The sequence below is a fragment of the Giraffa tippelskirchi genome, chromosome 3 (assembly GCF_054371585.1).
Source record: "Giraffa tippelskirchi isolate mGirTip1 chromosome 3, T2T-mGirTip1v1.2.pri, whole genome shotgun sequence".
NCBI lineage: Eukaryota > Metazoa > Chordata > Mammalia > Artiodactyla > Giraffidae > Giraffa > Giraffa tippelskirchi.
In genome coordinates this window covers 190,283,274-190,309,845 of record NC_137277.1, presented here as the reverse complement: position 1 = coordinate 190,309,845, position 26,572 = coordinate 190,283,274, and the positions used below count along the sequence as shown (strand labels likewise).

The 26,572-nt window shown below is 57.0% G+C and overlaps 1 protein-coding gene across 9 annotated transcripts in view; it reads left to right on the top strand.

The window, feature by feature from the left end:
• The window catches only part of PAX7 (paired box 7), a 106,014-nt gene that overhangs the window by 55,377 nt on the left and 24,065 nt on the right, over positions 1-26,572 (top strand). For all 9 annotated transcript variants that reach the window (XM_081580888.1, XM_081580886.1, XM_081580887.1 and 6 more), the window contains 3 exons: positions 477-676; positions 7,451-7,616; positions 8,201-8,403. In XM_081580888.1, the coding sequence (XP_081437014.1) occupies positions 477-676; positions 7,451-7,616; positions 8,201-8,403 (569 nt within the window). The remainder of the gene's footprint in view (positions 1-476; positions 677-7,450; positions 7,617-8,200; positions 8,404-26,572) is intronic.

The window sequence follows — 26,572 nt, the reverse complement described above, 5'->3', positions numbered from 1 at the left end:
TAGCGTTCTATAATGTGTTATGCGTGCTTTCTCCAAAAGTGGGCTTCATCTCGCCACACAGGTTTGTACCTTGCCTTCTTCTTAAAGTCACGTTGATTGAGGTACAGTGAATATATGGGGAGAATTCTCCCCTTTTTGGAGAATTCAGTTCCAGGAATTTTGACAAATGTGCTTCATCTTGAAACCATCCCCTGAGTCCTGTGTCACGGACATCCTTTCACGTCAGTGGTAATAACCTAAATGCCCAACTACAGGGTTTTGTTTTTTAAATGGCTGGACTGTAAGGTCTTTAACCAGTCCCCTAGGCGGGCAGGAAGGTTGCGTGCAGGCCCTTGCTCTGATAAACAGCACCGTGAGGGACGTCCTTCCTGTGCTCAGGAGGGATCTGACCCTCAGTGGAGGGCCTGAAGGCAGGCACATAGCTCCCCTCGTCTCACTGGGCCCCCGCCCTCTCCTGCCCTCTCACTTGGCCGTAGGGAACCGTCTGGACGAGGGCTCGGACGTGGAGTCAGAACCCGACCTCCCTCTGAAGCGTAAGCAGCGCCGCAGTCGGACCACGTTCACGGCCGAGCAGCTGGAGGAGCTGGAGAAGGCCTTCGAGAGGACCCACTACCCAGACATCTACACCCGAGAGGAGCTGGCGCAGAGGACCAAGCTGACCGAGGCGCGCGTGCAGGTGAGGGGGCGCCAGGGCCTCATCTGAGGGGGCTTCCCCGGCGGCTCTGTGGGAGAGAACCCGCCTGCGGTGCAGGAGCTGCGGGAGACGCGGGTTCGATCCCCGGGTGGGGAAGATCCCGGAGGAGGCAGTGGCAGCCCCTCCAGTATTCTTGCCTGGAGAACCCCATGGACAAAGGAGCCTGAGGGCTACAGTCCGTGGGGTCACAAAGAGTCAGACACGACTGAAGTGGCTCAGCATGCACCTTAGCACACATGTCATCTGGAGACAGGGATTGGGAGAGGGGGTGGCCAGGTCGGGGGCTTTAGTGGGCACCCCCCGGAGTGGGAGTGGGGATTTAGTGGCAAGTGGTCCAGGGGCTGTGTAGACAAGTAATGCCCCCAGCACTTGGTACAGAGTAAATTGGCAGCAAATGTTAATCGATTGACTCACCAGTCCTTGGACAGCCCCAGGAGTGGCCGTGAGGATTTGGCTGCCTCCCTCCTCCTGCCGACAAGAACTTCAGGAAGATGAAGAAGGAGGGATGGAGGGACAGACAGAAAGGGAGAGGAGGAAAGGGCGAGGGACGGAGGGAAGAAGGATATTAGTTCAGTCTAAGAGAAGGAGCTCAGGAAATAGAAAAACCTCCAGATCTCTGAGGAGGGGAGGAAAGATTCAGGGCAAAAATTTTCCAGAACAGACCTAGCTTCCTAGGATGGGTAATGAGTTTCCTGTTATGGGAAGCATGCAAGCTGTCTGGGCACACATTCCTGGCTGGTTAGAAACATCCAGGGCAGGGTGATCAGACTTTGAACACCCTCTGGACATTCACACCTGCAAAGTGCGTGGTGCCTGATCGGTGGGCCTGGGGAAGGTGGGGCACAGAAAGAGCCTGTCTGTCTGGGGTTCAGGGCCTGCAGTGGGGATGGGGGAAGGACCTGCCTCCTCTCCCCGAGCTGAGTTCTCAGATTGCACAATGTCTGTAGTTCTCTAAGTCAGAGTCTCTGGGGGCCTGGCTGGGTCGGGGGGCGGGGAGGGGCAGAGGAGGAAGGGGGGCTGATGAACAGCTCTTGTGGGAGCCCGTCTTGGCCTGGCCCCTCCGTGAATGGGGAGCTGAGTCTGCCGAGGGGCTGTTGTATCTTATCCAAGAGGAATCAGCTTCTGTTGGGCATCTCTGCTGGGGGGGCTCCTCCCATGTGTCTGAGGGGGAACCTCAGACCCCCTTGTCAGGCCAGGATGGTCACTCATCACAGGCACAGAAGCTGAGAAGTGATACGGTGTTGGGGATTGCGTGCAGAGCTCAGCGGAGGCTGAGCTGCGCCTGGAGCTCAGGCCTGTGGATGCCAAGCCCAGTTTCTTTCCATCTGGGAAGGAGAAAAGGGCTCAGAGCCTGGCATTTGAAAGCACTAAAGTGCTAGAAGCAGACGGGCACTTGAGCACTCCAGGGACCAGCATGCCTCCCTCTGCCCACCCCACCTCTCCTGGAGTTGGGGGCCCTGGGCCGCCATGCAGAGAGACCCCGGGCGACGCGGATGGGCGGCCATAGCCAGCTCAGCCCATCCCAGCCCCCTCCCCTCGGGGGTGACACCCGACCTGCCCGGCCTCCCTCCTCCGCCCCTGATCCCCCTGCAGCTGTTCTCCTGGGCACATTCCTGGGTGCTTTCTCATTCCCACGTCTGGCGGCCACGGCTGCTTCCCACCACCTTGAAGCCTGACCGCTCCTTGTAAAACGTCCTGGCTGTCAGGGCAGTGCTTTTATTGGCCCAGGGGACTCAGAAACAGGTGTCACTCAAGGTCCAAGGGTGAGCGGGGGCTGAGAACGGGGTGGGGGAGCAGCCAGAGCCCAGACATATCCACGGCGAGGGGGCCAAGGCAGCCGATCTCCACGTGCTGATCCCCTCGCAGACCCTGAGTGCCTCCAGGGCGGGGCTGGCTGTCCCCTGACTCGGGGCCTGAGAATTGGGCCTGATCCCAGCAGAGAAGGAATCGATACATTTTGAGTTTTAAAGAATTAACAAAGGCTGACCTCCCCCCCCCCCCAATCAAAACAGGAGTAATAGAGCATTTGGCCTGGAGAAGAGAAGGCTTGGAGGACGCAGCTGCTCTGAGAGGCCCTGGAGCAGGGCTGGGGAGGGGGAGACCAGGACCAATAGGAAAATGTCCCAAGTCCCATATGAAGGGACAGAAACACAAGACCAGGAGCCACAGGCTGGGCTCCCATTGGTTTCTGCCTCTGATCATCTGTATCGCCCTCAACAGATCAGTTTCCTTTCCTGAGACTTAATCTCTCATCTATAAATAAAGGGATCAAACTAAATGAGCATGAAGGCTCCTTAAAGTTCTAGGATCCTGACTTACTGACAATCAGAGCTGCCTTTGGAGGTGATGAGATCCCCGTGACCAGATGTGTTCAAGCCAAAGTGCAATGTCCAGTGGATCAGAGACCCTGGTGAGAGGGTTCCTGCTGTGGACAGAGTGGCAAGGGCTTTGAAGCCCTCTGAGCACTGCTTAGATTTTAGGGCTGTTTACTTTTGAGGTCTTGGCCTCTGATTCTAAGAGTCTATAGCTCAAGGATTTGACAATCCTGTGTCGTCTCATTTCAGTGGCACTGGGAGGTGCCAGCGTGGTTCAGATGCCTTGGTGTGAATTCCAGCTCCATCACTTACTTCCTCAGCCCTTGGTTTCCTTATCTGCAAAACGGAGATGATGATAATAGGGTCCACTTCGTTCTGAGGACTAAATGATAACATGTAAAGAGACTCACACACAGACTCAGGAAGTGCCCTGAATAGGGGCTGTGATTATTAAAGTTCACCCGTTCTTAGTGGACCCAATTCTGGCCACCCTCGAAACTCCAGGCTTATTCTTCTAGCAGTCATGCTGGGCACCTCCTGTGTGCCAGGCACTGTTCTAGGCACCGGGGATTTGGCAGACAGAAATCCCTGCTGTCACAGGGCTGGCGTCCAAATCAGCAAGGAAGCCGGTAGACACAGGTCGGGGCTCTGTCACCCGTGTGTCACCCCCTCTGCCTCCCCTCCAGCCCTGCCCCCCAGCAGAGGGTCAGGAGCCTCCCTCAGAAGCCTGTGGGGCATTATGTGCGGTTATATGGTACCCCCAGTGTCTAGCGGAGATGCCGCATCTCAGTCCGCAGGAAGCCCCGCCACTGTGAAGGGTGGGAAAGGGGCGTGAGGCAGGAGGACACGTGCCTGGGGACCAGTGACTCCTTTCCCTGGAGGAGTCTTCATTTCTAGACAGCTGGGGGCCCGACCCCAACCTCGCAGACATCTTCCTTGCAGGTAAACAAATCTGTTTCGTCCTGAGCTCCAAGATTCCAAAGTCTGCGTGTTTCTTCTAGAAACAGAGGCTGAGATCTGATAAGCCCAGGCCAGCCCAGGTGTCTCCCTCAAGGCCGGAGAGAACACCCCGTGCTTCAGATGAGCAGCATCTGGGGACCAGGGCTGCGTGCAGCTCATCTGGTCCCAGTTTGGAGCCCTGCTGTTTGCTTGGGGGCAGGCAGGCAGGAGCTCTGAACAGAATCCCATTTGGGAGGCAGCAGAGGGGCTCGCTAATTAATAACTTAAACTGAATCTTTTCGTTACACTGGATGACATTCATGCTGCCTTCCTCGTGTGCCAGGCACAATGCTCAACGCCCTACATGCGTTATCTTCATCATCCTTACCATGATCCTAAGAGGCAGGGACAGTCAGTCTCTCCATTTTACAGATGAGAAACCTGACATTTCACTAAGAGAAGCAGCTTCCTAAAGACACAGGTAATAAGCGGCTGTCCTAGGACCCAATCCCAAGCCCATCTGTCGCGTTCTTTTCCTCCGGGCGGCACTGGACTAAGGGCCGGATGAAATGTTCGACTCAGTCATCAGACACTTCCTACGGTGTCCTGTTCCCAAGGCAAGATGTAGAGAGAAGGACCAAAAATGAGTAATAAAACTCAGCCTCTGTTTTCAATGGACTCAACCCTGATCAGAGACACTGGGTGGGGATCTGGGTCCACCACCGTCCCTCCGGGAGCCTCCGTTTCTCCACCTGTAAATAGGAAGCTTGCAGTCCATACTGGCTAAAAGCCCTTCCAGTTCAGACGTCGGAGGCTTTCCAGCAAAATAAGCGTTGGAGATGCTGTTCTGAATAAGCACGTCGCCTGTGTTAACTCCTTTGAGGTCCAGAGCCCCCCAGGAGGCAGGGACTATCATCTGTGCAGTGCTCAGTCACTCAGGCGTGTCCGACTCTTTCTGACCCCGTGGACTACAGCCCGCCAGACTCCTGTCTCCATGAGATTCTCCAGGCAAGAATACTGGAGTGGACTGTTGTGCCTCCTCCAGGGGATCTTCCCCACCCAGGGATCGAACCCCGGTCTCCTGCAGCTCTTGCATTGGCAGACAGGTTCTTTAAAACTGAGCCTATTAGCAACAAAGAAAGTGAGGCTCAGAGGAATAACAGAATTTGCCCATCTTAGCTAAGAGTCAGAGGCAGGATTCAGATTCAGGCAATTGATCAGACTCCAGAGCCTCCACTCTGTGTCACGTTACACTTTATGAAGATGGAGATGCCTGCTGGGTTGGGGGCAACCCTGTGGAAATAGGATAGTGAGGAAGAAGAGGAGAGAGAGAGAAAACAAAAGGCATGTCCTCTCCTCCAGGATGTCCTCCTGGATTCTGGGAGGAGTTGGAAGCCCCTCGTCAGACCTCCTCATGGCACCTCGCACACCAGCCCTAAGCTGACCGTACTGAAGAGAAGCTGTCCTTTGACTTGTCTGTCACGTGGCCAGGCCAAGGGCATCTTGAGGGCTAGGACCGTGTCCTGCTCACCCTCTGTCCTTCCTGTCCTGCTTGACGCAGAGCAGAGTCGGGGAGCCGCTGGAGATGGGAAGGAGGAAAGTAAGGAAAGCAGGAGGGAGGCGGCCAAGGAGAGAAGGTGGGAGAACGTTTCCACCTTAGCTGAGTCCTCTTTATCTGCAGATTACCCTCACTGAACAGACAAAACCTGAGCCAAGTGTCCCAAACATAAATCATTCTCCACCATCTTCAGGATCTGGTCCACTTTTGCGTATCCATATCTTCATTTACTTTTTTTAAACAAATAAAATCAGTGTATTTTAAAATAAACACGCACATCACTCTCAGGGGCCTCCCAGGTGGCGTGGTGGTAAAGAAGCACCTGCGAATGCAGGATATGTAAGAGACGTGGGTTCGATCCCTGGGTCGGGAAGATTCCCTGGAGGAGGGCAACCCAGTCCGGTATTCTTGCCTGGAGAATCCCATGGACAGAGGAGCCTGGCGGGCGCAAAGAGTCAGACAGGACTGAGTGACGGAGCACGCAGGCACACGTCACTCTCACAGAAGGAAGGCAGCTGCAGACACACACGAGGAAAACGAGACAACACGGGAAGGTTTCTCAGGAAAGCGTCACCTGCCAGGGTGTCCTCCCCGGGCCTTAAAAAGGGAGGTTGATGAATGTTGTGTGTGTGAAAGCCACTCAGTCACGTCTGACTCTTTGCGACTCCATGGACTATACAGTCCATGGAATTCTCCAGGCCAGAACATTGGAGTGGGGAGCCTTTCCCTTCTCCAGGGGATCTTCTCAACTCAGGAATCGAACTGGAGACTCCTGCATTGCAGGCGGATTCTTTAGCAGCTGAGCCACCAGGGAAGGCCTGATGAGTGTCAGGAAGGCGTGAAAGACGTTGAGCACCCAGCTGAGACTTTCTCTTCCACACACCCCAGGCCCAGAAGAGATGGGAGTGGTTCAAGGTTATCTAATGTCTGTGTCACTCGCCTCTGGAGAGGTCTGTCCACCTCCCCTGGCACAGATCACTTAAGACCCCCAAACCTCTAGTCCGCACCTGCTGACCTGCGGGAGGAGGAGTATGAGGGGTGGAGGGGTGTTTGCGTCCCCTAGTATCATTTGTCTTTTCTCTGAGGGGAGAAACGGAATTCCGTTTTCCAAATTGGATGAGCAGAGCTGCAAATCCAGACAGGGTTCTAGAAAGTCAGACTGACTGAAGTTTGAACCTCACATCCATTACAGACTAGCCATGTGGCCATGGGCAAGTGACCTGACCTCTGTGAGCCTCAGTTTCCCCATCTGTCAATGGGACTAGGAGGGCAGGCTTCACGGGTCTGTGTATGGACAGACATAGGAAGTGCTAGCACAGGGCTAGGAGGAAAGGGAGACTCAAAGGTGTTAGATTATCAACCAGTCCCTGCATTTGGGGGTGGGGGTGGGGGTGATGGGCTTTCCTAATTCAGGGGGCCTGTGCAGCGTGAGCCAAACAGGGCCTCAGACTCCAGACACAGAACTAGCTTTCGCATCTGAGTCTGGCAGGTGGGTCTCATTCAGGTGGGTTCTGGATGTGTGGCCTCCTCCTTGGGGGCTTCCTGGAGGAGATGAGGAGTGTGCAACATGGGTGAACAAGGATGGTCTCCCACTGACATCCTCGAGGGCAGGAGCAGCTGCAGAGAAAGAGCGCTGGGCTTAGAGCCACTTGCCCTGTCACACGGGCAAGCCCCCCACCTTCTCTGGGGCTCAGTTTGCCCATCTGTAAAATGGGGATCATAATAATGATTTCCTCCCTGGGTGGTCATGAGGATAGAATGGGCTCCTGCCCGTGAAAGTGCTTTGCAAACTGTCCTGAGCTGCAGGAAGGTGGGGCTCTCCTCCCTCGGAGGAGGACACTGGCTGGACCCAGGGTGATGGCGCAGAGGCCCGGTTCTAGCTGTGCCTCAGCGCCCTGCCGGAAACCAGGCTGAGGGCTCCACGCTCGGCTCTCCGTCCCCCAGGTCTGGTTCAGTAACCGCCGTGCCCGCTGGCGTAAGCAGGCAGGAGCCAACCAGCTGGCAGCGTTCAACCACCTTCTGCCAGGTGGCTTCCCTCCCACTGGCATGCCCACGCTGCCCCCCTACCAGCTACCGGACTCCACCTACCCCACCACCACCATCTCCCAAGGTGAGTTGCTCAGCTGCATCCCGGCATCTCAGCCACGCCCCTCCACCCGCCCCGCCCCTCCGTCCGCCCCGCCCCTCCGTCCGCCCCGCCCCCTCCGTCCGCCCCGCCCCCTCCGTCCGCCCCCGCCCCGCCCCCTTATCCCCCTCCCCCCAACCCCCACCCACTCCCCTCCTCAACAAAGAAGGAATAAAAAGCGTTTTCTCTGGCAGGAGGAGGGGACAGAGGTTATTCGTTTTCCTTGCTCTTTAATGACCGTTTGTCTGCTTTGATGCGGACAGTTAAGGTAAAAGAGATGGTGTCCTGCTCTTGAACGTCTTCCCTCTGCATCCAGGTGAAGATAAACAAGGTCGCCTCCGTGCACATGTTTAACTGAGCTTCTCAATCTATAAAAGTCACAGGAATCTCTTGGGTCTTACTAAATTTCAGAAGAGACGGCGGTGGGCCCTGAAGGTAGAGAAGGGTAGACAGGATGGAGGTCCAGAGAAGGGGGCTCGGGACCTGCCTTCCAGACGCGAGGTGCCTGCGCCGCTTCGCCCTCTGGGGCCAGGCCGCTGGCTCAGGCCCTCTGCTGGCTCTCTCCGCAGACGGGGGTAGCACCGTGCACCGACCCCAGCCCCTCCCGCCATCCACCATGCACCAGGGGGGCCTGGCCGCGGCCGCCGCAGCCGCGGACACCAGCTCTGCCTACGGAGCCCGACACGGCTTCTCCAGCTACTCCGACAGCTTCATGAGCCCGGCGGCCGCCTCCAACCACATGAACCCTGTCAGCAACGGCCTGTCGCCTCAGGTAGGGGGCCCCCGCCTCTCTGTCCAGGGTTCCAGCGGCCAGAGGCTTGCCAGCCCTTCCTGCAAGGGTTCAGGGGGGCACAGGTGCCGCTCCCTTGGGGAAGAAGCCCCTGGTCTCCACCACATCGCTGGCTGTTGGTCAACTGGAGAGGGTTTGCTGGGAGCCAGGGTGGGGGGTGTGCCCCTCCCACCTTCACTTGTCATTGTTCTGTGAACCTTTCACCCTGGGTTTGTCATCTTCAAGTCGCAGACATCAGTGACCCAGTGGGCAGTTGCAGAGAAAAGGTTCCCATCACAGGTTTCCATACTTCTCACCACCCAGAGCTTGTTAAACTGGCTCATCACCTGCTTCATGACTGTTCAGACCATAAAAGTCAGGCATTTTCAGTGCATTGCAAGGAAGGAAGCCTTGCACTATTTCCTGTGGGATGCGAACTGCGGCTGGGGCCTTGTTCTAGAAGCAATAGTCCTCTTAGATTCCATCCTGGGCTCCATCTCCCACCTTTGGTCACCAGGAGTGACCAGCGAGTGAAAGGCAAAACCACTTCCTACTGGTGGAGAGAATCCATAGGGCGGGGATGTGGGGTGGAGGGATGATTCTAGCCCGGGAACTCTGCTCCCATTGGGTCTTGGAACTCTGTTCACCCACATGTGATTGGCTGCTGCTTAAGTCACTCCATGCCTGATGGTTAGAAGTGGTGGGACTATCTTTAGATGAAGCCGGAAAGACAAGGCTGGAGCTGATGTGGTTATTGGTGAGCCCGTGGAGGAGGACTCAGTGATGCTTGAAATCAGAGCGAACTGGAAGAACTGTTGAGTTCATTTTTGTTGCTATAACAGGATCTCAGATATCCACAGGGAAATAATTAATCCAAGACTCATTTTACCCCGCCTCCCACCTTCTGAGACAGCTCTCTCGTGTCTGTGGTGAGAATACATGTGATGCAAACTTATCTGAACAGCTGTAAGAACAGGTGAGGCTTGGAGCGGGGTTGGATCCCAGCCCCACTGTTCAGGGAGCTGGGCTAGTGAGCATCTTTGAGCCTTGGTGTATCCCCCATTAAACAAGAGGGATTAAATAAAGAGTTGCTAACCTCCTAAGAAGGGCCTTCTCTGCCTTCAGCATGCTAACAGGTCAAAGCACTCAGCATGGAGCTGGCACAAAATAGGGTCAAATAAACCTTAGTCCTCTCCCTCCCTCCCCCCACACCATTGCCAGGAAAATATAGTAATATGAGAAACTGGTTACCTAAAGAAAAAGAGGGACCAAAGAGAAGGTCAGCTGCATCCCTGCAAGTCACTTCCTTCCAACGACCTGATTCTGTAAATAAAGTTTTATTGGAACACAGCCATGTCCATTCATTTACATATTTATGGCTGCTTTTGTGCTAATGATGGCAGAGTTGAGTGGTTTCCAAAGAGATCACATGGCCTGGCAAAGCCTAAAACATTTACTTTCTGGCCCGAATAGAAAAAATAAGCCACCGTTGGTCTAAAATATTTCCCCTGCTTAATACCCTTTAATTTTCTGCATGTTTGAGGGACATTTCTATTTGCCTCAGTTAATGTGTGTCATTGAGGGCTTATTGGGACTTCACAAGTGGCTCAGTGGTAAAGATTCCACCAGCCAATGTAGGAGCAACTGGAGACATGGGTTCGATCCCTGAGTCAGGAAGATCCCCTGCAGGAGGAACTGGCAACTCCAGTATTCTTGCTGGGATAATCCCATGGACAGAGGAGCCTGGCAAACTACAGTCCATGAAGTTGCAAAGAGTCGGAAGCGACTGAGCATGCACGCATGCATGAGGGCTAATTGTATTTCAGTTCCATCATTTGCGTGTGGTGGGAGCCAGCATCATCCCCATTTCATGGATAAGAAAACTGTGTTCCTTCCCCTCTCTACAGGTCAGTTTTCTTACCCACGAGATGGGGGTGATGCCGGCTCGTACATCATAGGGTTGGGAAGACTGACTGAGATGACCTAGGTAAAGCTCTTAGCCCAGGTCTAGCACAGAGTTGTGAGTGCCCAGTGAGCGGAAGCAGCTGAAGGCAAGAACTCCCCGTGGTGAAGCTCCAAGCCCTCTTGGGCTCACTTGGTCGGGGTGATGCAGTCTGCCAGCAGAGAATGTTTTCCCAGCAGAGCCTGATTGGCATCTTTGGGGTTCAGGGCCACCACGTCCATCTCATTGGTGCCGAGGGCTAACTGGCCAAGCTAACCTTCCAGAGCCAGGTTTAGACACGACAGGATCCAGAGCCGGCAGGGTAGGGATAACTGCAGAGACCCAGGACGTCCGTACCCGAGAAAGGGGCCCAGGCCCAGCCTCGTGATACAAAACAAATCGGAGGAAATCTGAGGAGGGTGCTGAGTCTGAGTGGGCTCTCCTGCGCCCTTCAGAGAGGGGGACACAGGACATGTTGGCTGGGCCGGACCCGCGCCCAGGGCACCCGGCTCCCGCCCGCGGCTCTTCCCAGCCCCGTCTCAGTGTGGGCTGAGCTTTAGCCCCGAAAGCAGTGCTTTCGTCACAGGGCAGAGGAGAGACTGGCAAATTAAGGGGCCCTAGTTCGGGAGCGTGGTTCAGCACTGCGATTAAAGGGTAAGGAGGTTCCGGGTGCGGTCTGGGCCCAGAAACGTCAGTGGGGGGGAGGGGAGAGCCTGACCCGCTGCCGTGGGCAGCCAGACCCAAGCTGGCCATTTCCCTGCCCTCCTCGAGAGGCCCCCGGCTTCCGCCCCCTCCCTCAGGGCGGACAGCCTGTGTGGGACATGATGGATCGAGGGAACTTCGGAGACCTGTCTGGAGGTTCCCACCAAAGGTGTGAAGACAGATGGGGGCTCTGACGGGCAGAGGGGACCGGGAGGTGAGCAGCGGCTGGAGGGCAGGCCGGGTGTGCTTCCGTGTGCGGCACCCCCCGGGGTCATGCCGCAAACGCTTCCTGAAGGTGCGAGGGGCTGTCTCGGGGTCTTCCATGGACGTTCTTGGCTTTTCTGAGCTCTGATTCTCTATGCACGTCCTCCCGTCTGAGCATCTTCATACTTCTAGCCCATCTGTGTGGTCCTGGGAGGGGGTGCGGGGGTTCTCCACCAAGACAGACACATCGTGGTGTCCCGTCTTCCCAACAGGAGGGGTTTCTCTGTAGCCTCCCCCCGGGCGACCAGGAGAGGATGGGCCCCAGCTGGGCTGTGGGGGCATGCTGCCCCCCATCCAGGACCACAGGTCCGCCGTCCCCCAAGACAGCCTCAGCTCTTGTTCCTACAAAAGCCCAAAGGGATGAGGCTGGGGCCCTGCTGGGCTCCTGAGCTCCTGCTTGTCATGCCAGCCGGCCGCCTGGGAAGGACCTGCCTCCTCCCCGGGGGGGCACCAGGTGCTGGTCCCGGACCCAGCCTGGACAGTGGGTACCTCAAGCCTCAGAGAGCCCATGGAGAGTCTTCTCGGCAGAATCTCATGGGAAAAGTCATGTGCCCACCTCAGCTCTGCACCTGTGCCCTGGCTCTGATACACCACGTGGTCACAGAGTGCCTGCCATGTGCCAGGCACTGTTCTCAGCACTTGGGGTAACTCAGTGCACGCAAGGGATGAACCTCTCTACTCTAGCGGAGCTGGCAGCACAACAGGACAGACAGGCAACAAGCGTCAGCAAACGGCACAGCATGCAGCGTGTCTAATGCCAACATGTTGAACACCTCCAACGGGGACAGCTAAACTTTCTGAGGCCCTGTGGTGTTCCCGCCCGGTTCTTGGCGTTGCCTCTATACTGATCTTCTCCAGGGACAGAGCCTGGGTTCAACCCTCATGTCTAGAGCCTGAGATTGACCCACCTACGTGCCCTCCTGCCTTGCAGAAATGTACGCCCTTGCTCTCTTTTTGAGAGACTGACGCGGTGAGGGGAAAGCATCTCGGGAAGCCGGTCATTCCAGCTCAACGGAGAGAAAAGCTCCTTCAGCCCACGTCGTGGATGAGAACACTGAGGCTGGGACCTCGGGCTAGGGGCCAACAAGCAGCTGACTCATATGGGCAAGAGCCTCCTGAGAGGCGTAGATGACCCTGAGGCTTGGTGCCCTTGGGGCCCAGGCCCTCACCCACCCCCCGAGGCCAGCCTGGCGGCATTAGGGAGTCGGCAGGCGAACAGGCCCGGCTTTGCTTGGAAGCAGCTCTTAGAAACCAGCCGAGGACAGCTTAGGACCGAAGGGCCCTTCAGTGACACCCCTTCGAGTGATGCCATCCCTGCAGATGGAGCGGTTCGTGCCAGCCCTTGCGTCGGAGTCGTGAGCAGGGCACACTTACAAGGGTGACGGGCAGAGAGGACGCTGGGGCCCGTGGAGTCCCCAGTGCAATGAGGGAGACACGGCTCCGCCCTGAGGAGCGACGCGGGGACCCTGTGCTCAGATCCCAGAGTCTGACGGAAGAGAAGCCCCCTGTCTGTAGACGCCCCAGTCTGATGGTGGAAGCACCCACAGCTGTGTCTTGGAGAGCTCCCAGAGTGACGGGGGAGACAGGCCCCGGAATCATAATCAGTGCTGACCTATCCAAGCTCCTGCAGGAGCATGGATCTGAGGACCGGAGGCCACGGCAAGCCGCCCTCTCCCGGGGCTTCCGCAGGGCCTGTTCTTCCATGTCCCGGGATAGCAGCCGGCAGCGGGGGCTGCCTTCTCCTCCAGGCTTTCTTAGAGGCAGCTTCTCATCCGAGTCGGAAGTGGAAACTGAGGCCCAGAGAGGGGGAGAAAATCGCCCGGATCCCAGCATCGGGGTCATGGCCAAGCTGGGACCCCGGGCCCATGGCCCCCGCCGTGGGTCCCTTCCCGGGAAGCAGGCGTTGCTGCCACCACGCCTCCTCCTGCTCCATCACACCGCCCTGGGCGTCATCCCCTTTGGCTCCTCTCTGGAGCTTAACGTGGAGGAACCTGTAAAGGGATTTACATATTTACAATCTCGCCCCCACGGAACTAATGAAAAATGAAAAGTAGTCTCTAAGTGTGAAGTTAATCACATGGTCGTGATCACCGTATCTCCTGTAAGAGAGACGCTGATGGCTTCCACGGAGCGAGTGCTTGCCATGGGCCAGCTGTGCATGAGCTAAGGTTGCACCAGCTTTCATCCAGCCAGACTTGGCAGTTACCTGGTGACTGCGGTTTACAGATGAGGAAAAGGAGATATCCAGCGTCGTCCTGGTGGCTCAGACAGTAAAGAATCTGCCTGCGATGCGGGAGACCCGAGTTCCATCCCTTGGTCGGGAAGATCCCCTGGAAGAGGAGATGGCAACCCACTCCAGTATTCTGGCCTGGGAAATCCCATGGACAGAGGAGACTGGCGGGATACAGTCCATGGGGTCACAAAGAGTCAGACACAGCTGAGCAACTAACTTTCATCTATCTATCCACCCGTCTAACAGATATTAATTAAGCCCCTACCACCTGCCAGGCCCCTTGGTAGGTTCTGGAAAGGTGGCAGAGCTGGGATTCGACTGGTCTGGCTCCACAGCCCACTATGCTGTTCTCTTGTATCCGCCGCGGAAGGTTGGTCCTGTGATCCATATGGGGAAACTGAGTTTTGAGACCACAGTGGCAATTAATGACATGGCCAGGTTCATGGTCTACAACTTCAAAAAGCCCAGCTTCCCCCTCCCTTGATCAGCGGGGACAAAGCCCAGAGCCTTCCGGTTCTTTATTGGTGGGGTCTCCTGAATGCATCTCCAGGGTAGAATCCCACCACTACCCTCCTGGCATCCGTTGAGGCCTCCAGGGAACCTGATCCAGCAAAGAAAGACACTCCATCAGCTGATCATCAATGGATGCCATGTCCCTTATCAGCCCTTTGCTTCTGTGAAGTGACTCCAGCCCCCTGGAACTTGGGAAGACAGGCTCAGAGAGGTTAAGTGACTTGCTGAAGCCACAGAGCAGGTGAGTGGTGGCGATGGGATTCTCAGGCAGGTGTGCCTGTCCCATGCGACTCACCTTCCCCTCACCCTCGGTGGGATAAGATCAAGGCGTTCCTTTGGCGCTGGGGACCTGAGCCCGGGCCCTCACGTGGTGGCCACTGTAAACTCCCTTTCGCCTTTTTCTCCCCCTCACTTCTTCTCTGTGTGTTTTTTTTCCCCCTTTATTGGCGACGCTGCGTCTGTAATAAGCATTTAAAATGAGTCTTGCTGGACCAGGGACGGGGAAGGAGGAGGGAGTGGGAGATTTGTAGGCAGGAAGACGGGGAGGGGGATCGTGGGGTGTTAAATAGCCCAGAATTTTTAAAAACTGATGCAAATCACTGGTAGGAGAGAAAATTATGTGCAATTACGTCCTGATATTGGAAGGTTTTGCCTAGCCCAGGCAACAAGATCTCATTAACAAGCAGAAAATAAGATTGAAATGGTGTGTAAAAGAGCTGAAAAATGAATTTGAATGCTGCGTTTGTCCACAATTACCCCCTCCTTCACACATATTTTATTGCAATTTTTTTATTATTCTTAATCTCTCCATTCCTCAAAGCAGATTGGGGACATCCTGGCATTACCGGGGCGTCGGGAGGAGGTGTGAAGGATTTCCCGCTCCCCTGAAAGGAGACCCTTCTCTCGCACATTTTCCAAGGTTGGGTTTTGGAGGGATCAGAATTCATTTCTCCGGCTTAGTGGGTTGTAGGAACATGGGGCTTTAACCCCAGCTGAGTGAATGCTCCTCTGGGCCCTGCCCCGCCCTTCCTCTCCTCCCTTCCCAGCGGCTCCTCTGCCTCCAGCTTCCTTCCCTTCCCCTTCTCAGGGTCTCTCCCAGGCTCTCCCTTTCCCGGGAGGTCTCTCCCGGGAAGCCTGGGGCAAGGGAAACTGCATGGCCTCCACCAGGGAGCAGCCAAGTTGGAGTTCTGGTTCGGCCTCTTTCCAAGTTGCTGTGTGGCCCTGGGTCACTGGCTTAACCTCTCTGGGCCTCCTTTCATCATCTGAAAATGGGAGTGATGATGCTTACCTTTCCGGGGGTGCTGTGAAGACTAAAGGAGAATCTGAGTACAGTGCCTGGCAAATGGTGGTAGTGGTGGTGGTTTAGTTGCTAAGTTGTGTCTGACTCTTGCAACCCCAAGGACTGTAGCTCACCAGGCTCCTCTGTCCACGGGATTTCCCAGACAAGAATATTGGAGTGGGTTGCCTTACGGTAGGTGCCTAATGAATTCTCCACCCACCTCCCACCTCTGTTGTACTGGCACGCCATCTTTTCTGTCTTTCTCCCCCTTCCCCTCAGTACTGGAAAATGCCTGAGTTGCTTTCCTGCCTTGGGAAGAGAGGACGCCAGGGTGCATGGAGTGGAAAGCACAGGAAAGGCCACCTGTCCCCTTCCACCCTCGGGCCCTGGGGAAGGATGAGCTGGGATGGAAGGAGTGACCAACCCTGGCTGGAAGGACAGCGGCTCTGACACTGGTTTTTCCCAGGATTAGGGGAAAGCTAACTGAGTCACCCCAGCCACCCACCCACACACCTATTTCTCACGATGACCAGTGGTGATGGTGTAGGATCAGCGGTCAGCTTGTGGAAATGACCGAGAGTCTGGCCAGATTTTCCTGGACCTAAAGCCAAATGCCCTTTTGCAGTATCTGCCCTCCCCAGCTGGCTTTCACTGCATCAGTAACAGCCCAGCTCCCAGAACCCCTGCCCCCAACCAGTCACAGATCTGCCAACCCTAGTCACAGCCCTGATCGTGGTACCAACTAGGGGCCGTGGGGAGTGTCCACTCAGCTAATCAGGCCTCCTGGCAGCCCGGTGCCCCTTCCACCTGACTCCCAGCCAGGCCCACCGCAGGACAAGGATGAGCTGCGTGCTCAGAGAGTCAGCCTTGGGGTCCCGGGCATCCTCAGCCCTCCCAGCCCCCAGGGGGACAGACCCTGCCAAGATCCTGCTCTGACATCCAGCTTCCCTTTGTCCACGGTTAACCGACCTCAGTGGGAAGGGCTAAGTTATTTCCCCCCTGGAGGCTGCTCGCCAAACACAGCCACCTGCTCATGTCAGTCAGGGCCCAGCCCCAGCCCACAGGGAGAGGCCCTCGTCGCCTGTGAAAACAGAGCCGTGTTTATGTCTCTGCTTTTCTCACCCCTTTTTCCTGGGTGGACGGGACTACGAGGGGAGGAGGGGGGGGGACAGAAAGGCAAGACCGGGATCGGGACCTTTCCTGAACGTTAGTGATGGGAGCAGGTCGTGCCTATAGGCAGGTTCTGCTAGGAACTGGAGAGCCTGGTTTATTGCCTGGCTTCTGGGTGACTTTGGGGTCTTTTTATCATTGAGGGCAACTCTCCATTCTTAGAGGACCGAACGGCGTTCTGGGAAGACAGGGTCTTGAACCCGCCTCCCTGAGTCTGGACGAGAGCTGTGGGTTGAGGGCCGCCATCCACAGACGCTTTGGTCCTCTCTTTTTTTTGGTCCACCATGATACATCTGTAGCGATCAAGACCCCCTCCTTGAGAAGGTATAGGTGGGAGCTGACCTCTGCCCATCCCCATGGGCTTGGTGTCATCCAGTGGGGAAAGGGAGATCGGGATGTTTCCATGCGCTGCTGGATGGAGGGACCAGGGTCTTCATACTGTGTGTGTGATGATTTGTCCTGGTGACACAGAACTCAGTGGTCCATAGTGAGCCTCCGAGTGCTGCTGAGCCCCCAGGTACACTGCAGGCCACACCACACGCAGCTTGGTCTGTATCTGTACCCAAGGTTTCTGAGGCAGCTGGCGAGTCTGAATGTCATTACGTGCAAGTCCCTTCAAATCCATTTGTTTACCACCTATTATTAACACAAAGTATGCACGCGTGCGTGAAGTCGCTTCCATCGTGTCTGACTCTTGGCGTCCCTATGGACCGTAGCCCGCCAGGCTCCTCTGTCCACGGGATTCTCCAGGCAAGAATACTGGAGTGGGTTGCTGTGCCCTCCTCCAGGGAGTCTTCCTGACTCAGGGATCGTACCCGTGTCTCTTAAATCTCCTAGCACTGGCAGGTGGGTTCTTTACCACTAGCGCTACCTGGGAAGCCCGACACAAAGTATAGGGAGGTGCAAAAAAGAACGATACACGGCTGTCTCTGCTCTTTCCAAATCTATTCTGGGCGAGACTCACCAAAGAGCAATGAGATAATCAGTTATTGACAGTTGAGCAGGATTTCTGGTCAGACAAGAGAGCAAGAGCAGAGGAGCTCGGAAAAGGGAGGGTGTGGTCAAAGAAGGCTTCTGGGAGGAGGATTCTCAAAGGGGTAGCTGTAGCATTTGCTCAGAGGGAAATCAGTGAAGGAGTAGGAAGCTGGTGCAGACTGGACCGTTCAGTTCAGTCGCTCAGTCGTGTCTGACTCTTTGCGACCCCATGGACTGCAGCACGCCAGGCCTTCCTGTCCATCACCAACTCCCAGAGTTTACTCAAACTCATGACATTGAGTCAGTGAGCCCATCCAACATCTCATCCTCTGTCACCCTCTTCTCCTCCCGCCCTCAGTCTTTCTCAGCATCAGGGTCTTTTCCAATACACAGCAACTAATACGGCGAATGCTGAAACGGTGTCTAATTCAGACGCATCCCGGGCTCAGTGAAATGATCACACAGACCGGGGCTTGGATCCCAGGCTGTCTGTACTTCCTTGCTGTGTGACCACAGGCAAGTTACATGAGCTCTCTGAGTCTGCTTCCTCATCCGGAAGATGGGGCCAGTGCTAGTCACCTGGTAGGATTTCGAGAAACAAGTGAGATGGTTCGTGTGACACACCTAACTGTCCTGGCACAGAGGGGACCCCCTCAGTGACCGCTTTTCCCTCTCTGCTTCTCCCTGCCCTACTTAGAAATTGAGTGCAGGCTGGGGGTGCATTGGGAGTTTGGGATTAGCAAACTATTATATATAGAATGGATAAACAGCATGGTCCCATGTAGAACACAGGGAACTATATTCAATATCCGGTCATAAACCATAATGGAAAAGGAAAAAAAAAGAAATTGAATTAGCCATTCTTTTCTGGGATCGGAGGCCTGGCTCAGCCCTGCCCAGGCCGGGCCACTGGCTGGAAAGTTGGGCGAGCTGAGTTCCCTCCAGACTTTACTTCTGACTCACTGTGTGACCCTGGTAGATGCCTCGCCCCTCTGGGCCTCAGTTTCCCCATCTGTGCAGTGAACGCAGTGGGCCACCCGCTAGTCAGGAACCACCCTTCCTGCGCAGAGTCCGGGATTCCCGGGAGTTCTTTGTAAAAGAGGCATATGAGGCCCAGCCTCTCGGTCTCCGGGTGGGGGCCAGCCCTTCTCTCCAGCCTGTACCTCCTCCCCGCCCTCCCCAAACTTCTCGGGCCCCAGCCTGGGCCTGGCGGGCTTCCCACCAGGCCAGCGGTTCAGCCAACCAGACGTGCCTGGCATGGTGGGAAAGAATGCAAAGCGAGGGATCTGTCCTTTCTGATTAGCCCCAGGGCGGCTCTGAACCAGACCGTCCCAGCCGATAGCAGGAGGAAAGTAAGAGAGGTTAGCAATAGATACAGCAGGCAGGCTCAGAGCTGCTCGGGTCCATCCCGGGGTCCCCGGCGGTGGGAGGACTCAGAGATGGCAGCACAGCTGGACCTCAGAGGCCAGGCAAGTCCCCAGACGGGAGAGGCAGGGGAGACTTTGAGGGTCCCCTGAGGGCCAGCCTTCTCCGCCTCCAAGCCTCTGGACCTGCTGCACGCCTGCCCGGGTCTCCTCCACAACCCTGTCATCATCTCATACCCACTCCTACTTCCTTTTTAGGACTTGGAAGCCCTCCCTCACCCCCTCATTCTGGGTTAGCTGTGCTTTCCTTGTGCGTTTATCACATTTTATCAGTGTACTAAAAGTACCTGTATTACCAGACAAATGTTGTTCGGTCACTGTTGTGTCCGACTCTTTGCGACCCCATGGACTGTAGCATGCCAGGCTTCCCTGTCCGTCACTATCTCCCAGAGTTTGCTCAGATTCATGTCCATTGAGTTGGTGATGCCATCTGACCATCTCAATCTCATCCTCTGCCACCTCCTTCTCCATTTGCCTTCAGTCTTTCCCAGCATCAGGGTCTTTTCCAATGAGTCGGCTCTTCACATCAGGTGGCCAAAGTATTGGAGCTTCAGCATCAGTCCTTCCAATAAATATTCAGGGTTGATTTCCTTTAGGATGGACTGGTTGGATCTCCTTGCAGTCCAAGGGTCTCTCAAGAGTCTTCTCCAACACCACAGTTCGAAAGCATCAATCCTTCAGCACTCAGCCTTCTTTATGGTCCAACTCTCACATCCGTACATGACTAATGGAAAAAGCCATAGCTTTGACTGACTGTACAGACCCTTGTCGGCAAAGTGTCACTAGTCAAATACTCAGTAATAGTTCAGTTTTGGGGGTACTTCCACCAGAGGCCAGGTGCTGCCCTAAGCCCGTTACCTGGATCATCCCATTTAATGGGCATAACATCTGCTTTGAAAGGGGAGGATCTGGAATCATTTCTGTCTTACAGACGAGGTGGGGAAGAGTGGCACCAAGCAGTTTAGTTAATTTGTCCAAGGTCAGCTGCTAACAACTGTTGGGGCCTGGACTTGAACTCAGCCTACCTGGCCTCAGAGACCCTGTTGTTGGCCAGTACATGTCACAAAACTGGTCTGTCTTCCACTCGCTGGTGAGATCTCTGAGGTCCTTAAACACTTTGATTTCAGCTTTTCCCAGGGCCCTAAGAGGCAGGAGGGCAGGGCCAGCAGGACAGCAGCTCTGGGACCCCCGGGCCTGGGTCCCACCCCAGCTCTGTCACATTTTTGCCTGGGCGATTCCAAACAGGTTTTTTTCCGCCTCAGTTTACCCCGTCTGTAAAGTGGGGCTAGTAAATAGTCCCCATCTCAGAGCTAGTCTGAGGAATAAGCGTGCTGATAGACACACAGCAAGTCGGCATCTGGCCCCTTGTGGCGTAGCTGTTTGCAGATGGGGGCTCCCAAGGCCATAGGCTGGTGTGGGGCCAGGCCCCAGACTAATTCTTCCTGGCACCTCTGAGTTTTCCTGCTCCTTCCTGCCTCTGGGTCTAGGCTCCTGACTTGCCCCAACTTCAGCCCCAGGGTTCCCCTCCCTCCCGGCTGAGCCCCCTCCACAGGTGGGAACCTTTCTCCAACGCCTTGGTCCTTGGGACAGGAGTTCTGAGCCGCTTCAAGGGGGTTTTCTGTGGGGTCGGGGTTGATGGGAGGAATCGGGGGGAGAAGGCTCCTCTCCCGGGGCTTCTGGGAGCATCCGAAACTTGGGCCAGGGTCCCCCAGGAGGCCCGAGTGTGGCGCCCACCTCCCGTGGGTGCTTCTGTGCTTCTGTCTCCTTGTGAGTCAGGAGGGCCGGCCCGGTCTCTGGAAGGAGGGCGGCCGGCCCCACCCTCAGCCCGTTCAAGCCGCCTCCCCCTGTCCCGGGCCCAGGTGACGGGAAATGAGCGGCTGCTCTCCTTTCCGCCTTGCTTGTCTCCCCTCCAGCCCCCAGGTCTCCCTCTGTTGCCCATTTTGGCCCCGGTCTGCGTCCCACTCTCCTTTTCTCCATGTCTCCTTCTCTCCAATCCAGACTCTCCCCCAGGCTCTGTCCCCTAGTCTCTCACGCCTTGCGGTTTCACCTCCTTCCCCCCCTCCCCCTGCCCCTCCCCCGCTGCCCTCCCCTGCGCCTCACCCGCTGCCCTCCCCCGCCCCTCCCCCGCCCCTCCCCCAGGCTCTGTCCCCTAGTCTCTCATGCCTTCCGGTTTCACCTCCTTCCCCCCCCCCGCCCCTCCGCCGCGCCCCCTCCCCCTGCCCCTCCCCCGCTGCCCTCCCCCGCGGCCCCCTCCCCCGACCCTCCCCCAGGCTCTGTCCCCTAGTCTCTCACGCCTTCCGGTTTCACCTCCTTTCCCCCCTCCCCCGCTCCCGCCCCGCCCCTCCCCCGCGGCCCCCTCCCCCGACCCTCCCCCAGGCTCTGTCCCCTAGTCTCTCAACGCCTTCTGGTTTCACCTCCTTTCCCCCCTCCCCCGCTGCCCTCCCCCTTCCCGCCCCTCCCCCGCTGCCCTCCCCCCACCCTGCCCCTCCCCGTCCCTCCTCCGCCCCTCCCCCGCGGCCCCTCCCCTCCCCCGCGGCCCGCCCCCGCCCCTCCCCCGCGGCCCCCTCCCCCGACCCTCCCCCAGGCTCTGTCCCCTAATCTCCCACCGCCTGTCCCAGTTTTCCCCGCAAACACCTCTTTTTCCTCCTCGCCCCCCCCAGTCCCCTCCCGGTTCTGTCTCCCACCCCCCATCTCTCCGTACCCAGCTCGCCGATGGCGGGCTCCAGGCCGGGGCTGCGCGCGGCTCGGGGCTTGGTCCCGGGCGCGGCGGGGGCGGGGGTGGCGTGGAGCGGGGCGCGGGCGGGGAAGGGGGGACCGGCCGGATCCGCCGCCGCCGCCGCCGCGCCTTTGATCCATGGCCCGAGGCCGCCTGACAGTGGAAAATGCGGGGAGACAAAACCACTCAGTCAAAGTGATTCCCAACAACTGTCTCCCCGAGATAAGGACGCGCGCGGGCTCGGCGGCCCGCTTAACTCCCGCGGCCGGGCCGGGATCGGGAAGCAGCAGCGGGCCCGGCCGCCCCCGGGACGCCCGGCCGGCTCTGGGCGGCGGCGGCCAGTGGGGCCCGGTGCGCGCGCGCGCGCGCGGCGGCCTGTGGTCCCGGGGGCCGGGCGGGCAGCGAGCGCGCCCAGCCGACGGGCACTTCTTCCTTTCCTCGGGAGCGCCTCCAGTGAGGCTTCCTTCCCCTCGCCCCCACCGGCTTTCCTTTGGTCCTCGGGTAGCCAGTGACGCACTTGCTGGAACATTCTCACCGCCCCCCCTCACTTACCAACCCCTCTTCACTTCTCCGAGAAGCGTCCCTCCTCCAGTCTGAGTGACCTGCACGCCTTCCCAGGGTAGCACTTTTGCCTCTGGATGCTTTCTGGATTCTGCTCTCTCTCCCTAAAGCAAGAACCAGGTATTTCTGGGGCCCAGGGCCCTCAGCACAAAGCCTGGCACATAGAGGGGGTCCGGTAAACATCGGTGGGCCTGCACCAGACACTGAGCATCCGGGTTTCCCTGTCCCCGTGACCCCTGCCTTCAGAGGCTTTCCCGTTAGTTTGGCAACAGTCAAGCGGGCAAACCAAGAGCCAGAAGCCCCCAGAGAGGAAGGGATGCCCCAGATGAGGGGGAGTGGTGGCGGGAAAGCATCTGTGGTGCTCGCACCCACCAGACAAGCACACGCCTTCCTCAGGGCCGCCAGGCTTGGCTGGACGGACCACCTGGAGGTCCAGCTCTGCCCTCCCACTGCCTTCCTTGGCCTCCTGGGGTCCGCCTGGGAAATCCAGGAGGTGATGAGTCAGATTATGTAACCTGAGCGCAAAAGGGAACCTTCACAGTCCCATCCTAAGCCCCCAGGACTGTCTGGTCTGTTTGAGACAGGGAGAGCCCGCAGGGTCCAGGTGATGTGGGAGGTGGGGGCTGGGCAGAGTCAAGGGGAGGCAAACCCTAATCTTGGGGGTACAGGCAGGATCTAGTTTTGTCAAGACTGTTGGTGAGTGGGTTCTTGGAAGGTTAGGAGACTCAATTAGTGGTTCCTAAAGCTGTGCATCAGAATGATCGGGAATGCCTGTTAAAAATGTAAATTCCTAGGCTCCACCATGATAGATCAGTTGTTGTTGTTATTCAGTCGTTGTCATGTCCGATTCTTTGCAACCCATGGACTGTAGCACACCAGGCCTCCCTGTCCATCACCAACTCCCGGAGCTTACTCATGTCCATTGAGTCGGTGATGCCATCCAACCATCTCATCCTCTGTTGTCCCCTTCTCCCACCTTCAATCTTTCCCAGCATCAGGGTCTTTTCCAATGAGTCAGCTCTTCGCATCAGGTGCTCAAAGGATTGGAGCTTCAGCTTCAGCATCTGCCCTTCAGGTGACTATTCAGTGCTGATTTCCTTTAGGATTGACTGGTTTGATCACCTTGCAGTCCAAGGGACTCTCTGTTGTGGGACAGGAGTCTATATTTTAAAAAAGATACCATCCAAGGCAGCTGTTGTGAGGTCTGGCACATCCCCAGCAGCGGATTAGGGAGCCTTCACCTTGTCAACCTCTCGTCAGCACCTTGACCCCCAAACCCCCTTCTGTAGGAAGTGACTCAGGGGCAGGGCTGTTTGAATTGAGCTGAGACCCCTCTCAGCATCTCCAGGATAGGTGACTGCCTTGAAGTAATTAACCCACTGGTTCCTTTTATGGTAGACACTTGCTGTAGCGCATACACTTTTCACTGCCTAGAGAGACTCAGGAGTTAGCCAGCTTTTTGTAGGGTGCAGTGAGCGTGGCCCAGACCCGTTCAGATCTGATTGGTGGGCAGCGGGTGCAGTCAAGTTGCACGGGCGATACCCACTTTGGCACAAAACCCTGGGAAACCTTTCCGAGCGCACTGAACAGGGACACCCACTGCTTCCCCAGCCCCTGTCCCTCCACCCTGCTGGGCTGTTGGGGCCAGCAGAGAGCATGAGAGCTCAGCGTGAGGCCGACTCTTGACCGGGGTCTGACCTGCGGCACTAGGGGATTAAGGTCCCATGAGGACACTGGCGAGCATCTTACACAAAGGGTGCACATCCAGGGTGAAATTGAGACGTGATGCCCCTGGGCAGAAGTTCTTGGGCCTTCCCCCCGGGGCTGCCTTCTCCTCCCCATCACACGTAATACCCATCCCCTCCCCTGACTCCCCGGGCATCCTTCCCTGAACGCCCTGGATGCTGACTCCAACCCCAGCCAACTCCAATCTCCCTCTCTAAGCCTCTGGGGGAAGTGGCTGTCCCAGCTGAGGTCCCACTGTGCTTTGACCCCCAACGAAATGGAGTTATCCTCCAGCACCTTTATACCGTCCTCAGTAATGACAAGAAATCGCCCATCTGTTCAGAACCAGAGGGGTCAATGATGTGCCTCCACCCCCATTAACTTTTTGGTCCTCACTGAGTTCCGAGGGCCCGGAATCGTCATGCCCATTTTGCAGACTCAGAGAGGCAAAGCTCAAGGTCAGCAGCAAGGGACAGTGTCGGAATTCAAAAGCCCGGTCTGCCCAATGCCAGAGATTAAATTCTTCCCTTCATGCCGGGCTGTCAGAGCAGAACCCTTGCCTCTCCAGGTCTGCTCTGCACCTTGACAAGCTCCCAGGGGATTCCCACGTGCAGGAAAGTTTGAGAAGCACTGACCGAAATGACCTCATTGTGCCTTCCCAGCTCTCAGATGCCTCCTGAGCTTCTGGAGTGACTCAGGATGGTCCACCCTGGGCGGCAGAGGAAGGGGACAGGAAGGGGCTTTGGAGGAAAGTTGCCAAAACCCCTCAGAGGAAGAAGCAGGGGAGGCTGTGTGAGGGTTCCTCCAGCCCGGGCTGAGAACCAGCTGGACCAGGGTTCAAGCCTCGCCTTCCGACCTGGTGACCTCGACTCTGGCACCCGAGCTCCAGGGCTGATTCAAGGGGCTCTGCCTGCTGGAGATGTGTAGGCACGGGGGTGAGGAAGTGGACAGACCCACAGAGAGGATCAGGGTGTAAGATGCTGATGGAGAGAGGGGAGGTGGGCTCAACTAGGCAGGCAGGATGCTCAGGGAGAGGGAGGAGGGGAGGCCGAGGGAGGGAGGCGGGAAGACGGTGAGAGAATCTGGGGGAGAAGCATACAGAGGAATGGAGACGGGAAGAGAGAAACAGAAGAGAGAAAGAAAAGGAGAAGGAACGGCAGGACAGAGCTGCGCAGAGAGGGGCGAGGACCGGAAGCAGAAGGCAGAAACCAGGAGAGGCGGAGATGACGGGAGCCGGGAGTGATGGCATCGGAGACACAGCTGCAGGGAGACGAGCTCACGGAAGGGGGATGGGGCCCTGGAGCCCAGACAGGAGGAGGACCCCGGAGCTGGGGGGGGGCAGGTGCAGAGGGCAGGAGGGGGACCCCGGAGCTGGAGGGCGCAGGTGCAGAGGGCTGGCGGGAGACACCGACCCGGCTCTGCAGCCAGACTCAGGTTTGATCCCCAGCCCCGCCACCTCCTAGCTGCACGGCTTTGGGGAAGGAAGGCGCTGCACCTTGGGCCCCCACATCAGTGGGGTGTGGGAACCTGCCGGAGCCCAACTGCCGTCCAGGCTCCCTCTCCCCCTCACGTGGACACTGGCGGGCCAGGTGTCCATAGCAGGGACCTCACTCCAAGCCCCGGCCTGGGCCCCTGATGCCCCACTCCCAGCCCTGGCCTCCTGGCGTGGCGGTGGTTGGTCTCCCAGCCCCCGGAACCAGGGGTGAAAAGTCTTGGCCTTCTGATGAGTGTTTCTCTTTAGTTCCAGATGCCACCCTGACAGGGGCTCCCCTGTGATTAATGTCCCTGCTCCCGAGTCCTGGGACTGGCCCCCCCGCCCCACGCCAGAGCTGCTGGGTGTATGGGCAGCACAGGGACTGAGACTTCCAGAGTCCCTGCCTGGTCCTCCCTCCTCCTGGACCCGAGAGCAGGGAAGACCCTCCCTCAAAGCCACCCTTGGAGGAGCCACTGAAACTCAGACGAGCTGAGTTTTCATCCAAGTTCCTGTTCTCCTGTCTGTGTGATGTACAGACGGTTAGGAGGCCGTGCCAGCAAAGTGCCCAGAGCCCCTTGGGGCAAAGCATAGAGACCTTTGAGGGTCTGCAGGGAGGTCCCTACAGCCCTGATTACAGAGGCACTAAAGGTGGACCTGGGGCGCAGGAGAACAAGTTTGGCTCTGGCAGTTACCCCAGGAGGTGAACTTGACAGTCGTCAAACCACGTAGGGGGCATACGGCCTTCAGTCACTTGAAGGCTCTTATGCTAAGTGGCCGAGGAAGGGACTGTGGCTGTAGGGGATACTGCCAGGTGGCTTGGGGACTGCTGTCAGAGTGGGGGACCATTCTTGGGGACTCAGGTGGAGCTCTGGTTGGTTGTGGTTGAATGGGAGCGCTTTAGATGATAACTCTCCAGGTGGGAGCAGAGGTTACCAGCTGTGTGATCTTGGGCAAGTGACTTGACCTCTCTGGGCCTCAGTTTCCTCATCTATAAAATGTGGATGACAGCAGTGCCTGATTCGCAGGGATGTTGTGAGCGGTAAATCGGTAAACACAGGAAACGCTTAAAATGTTGCTTGACATGGAGTCAGCGTTGAAGCCACATTATCTGGGATGGCTACCTTTGGAAGTGCAGTCAGTACAGAGTCGTGTGGAGTTGGATTGTACTGGGAGCTGGGAAACCCGCTGCATTGG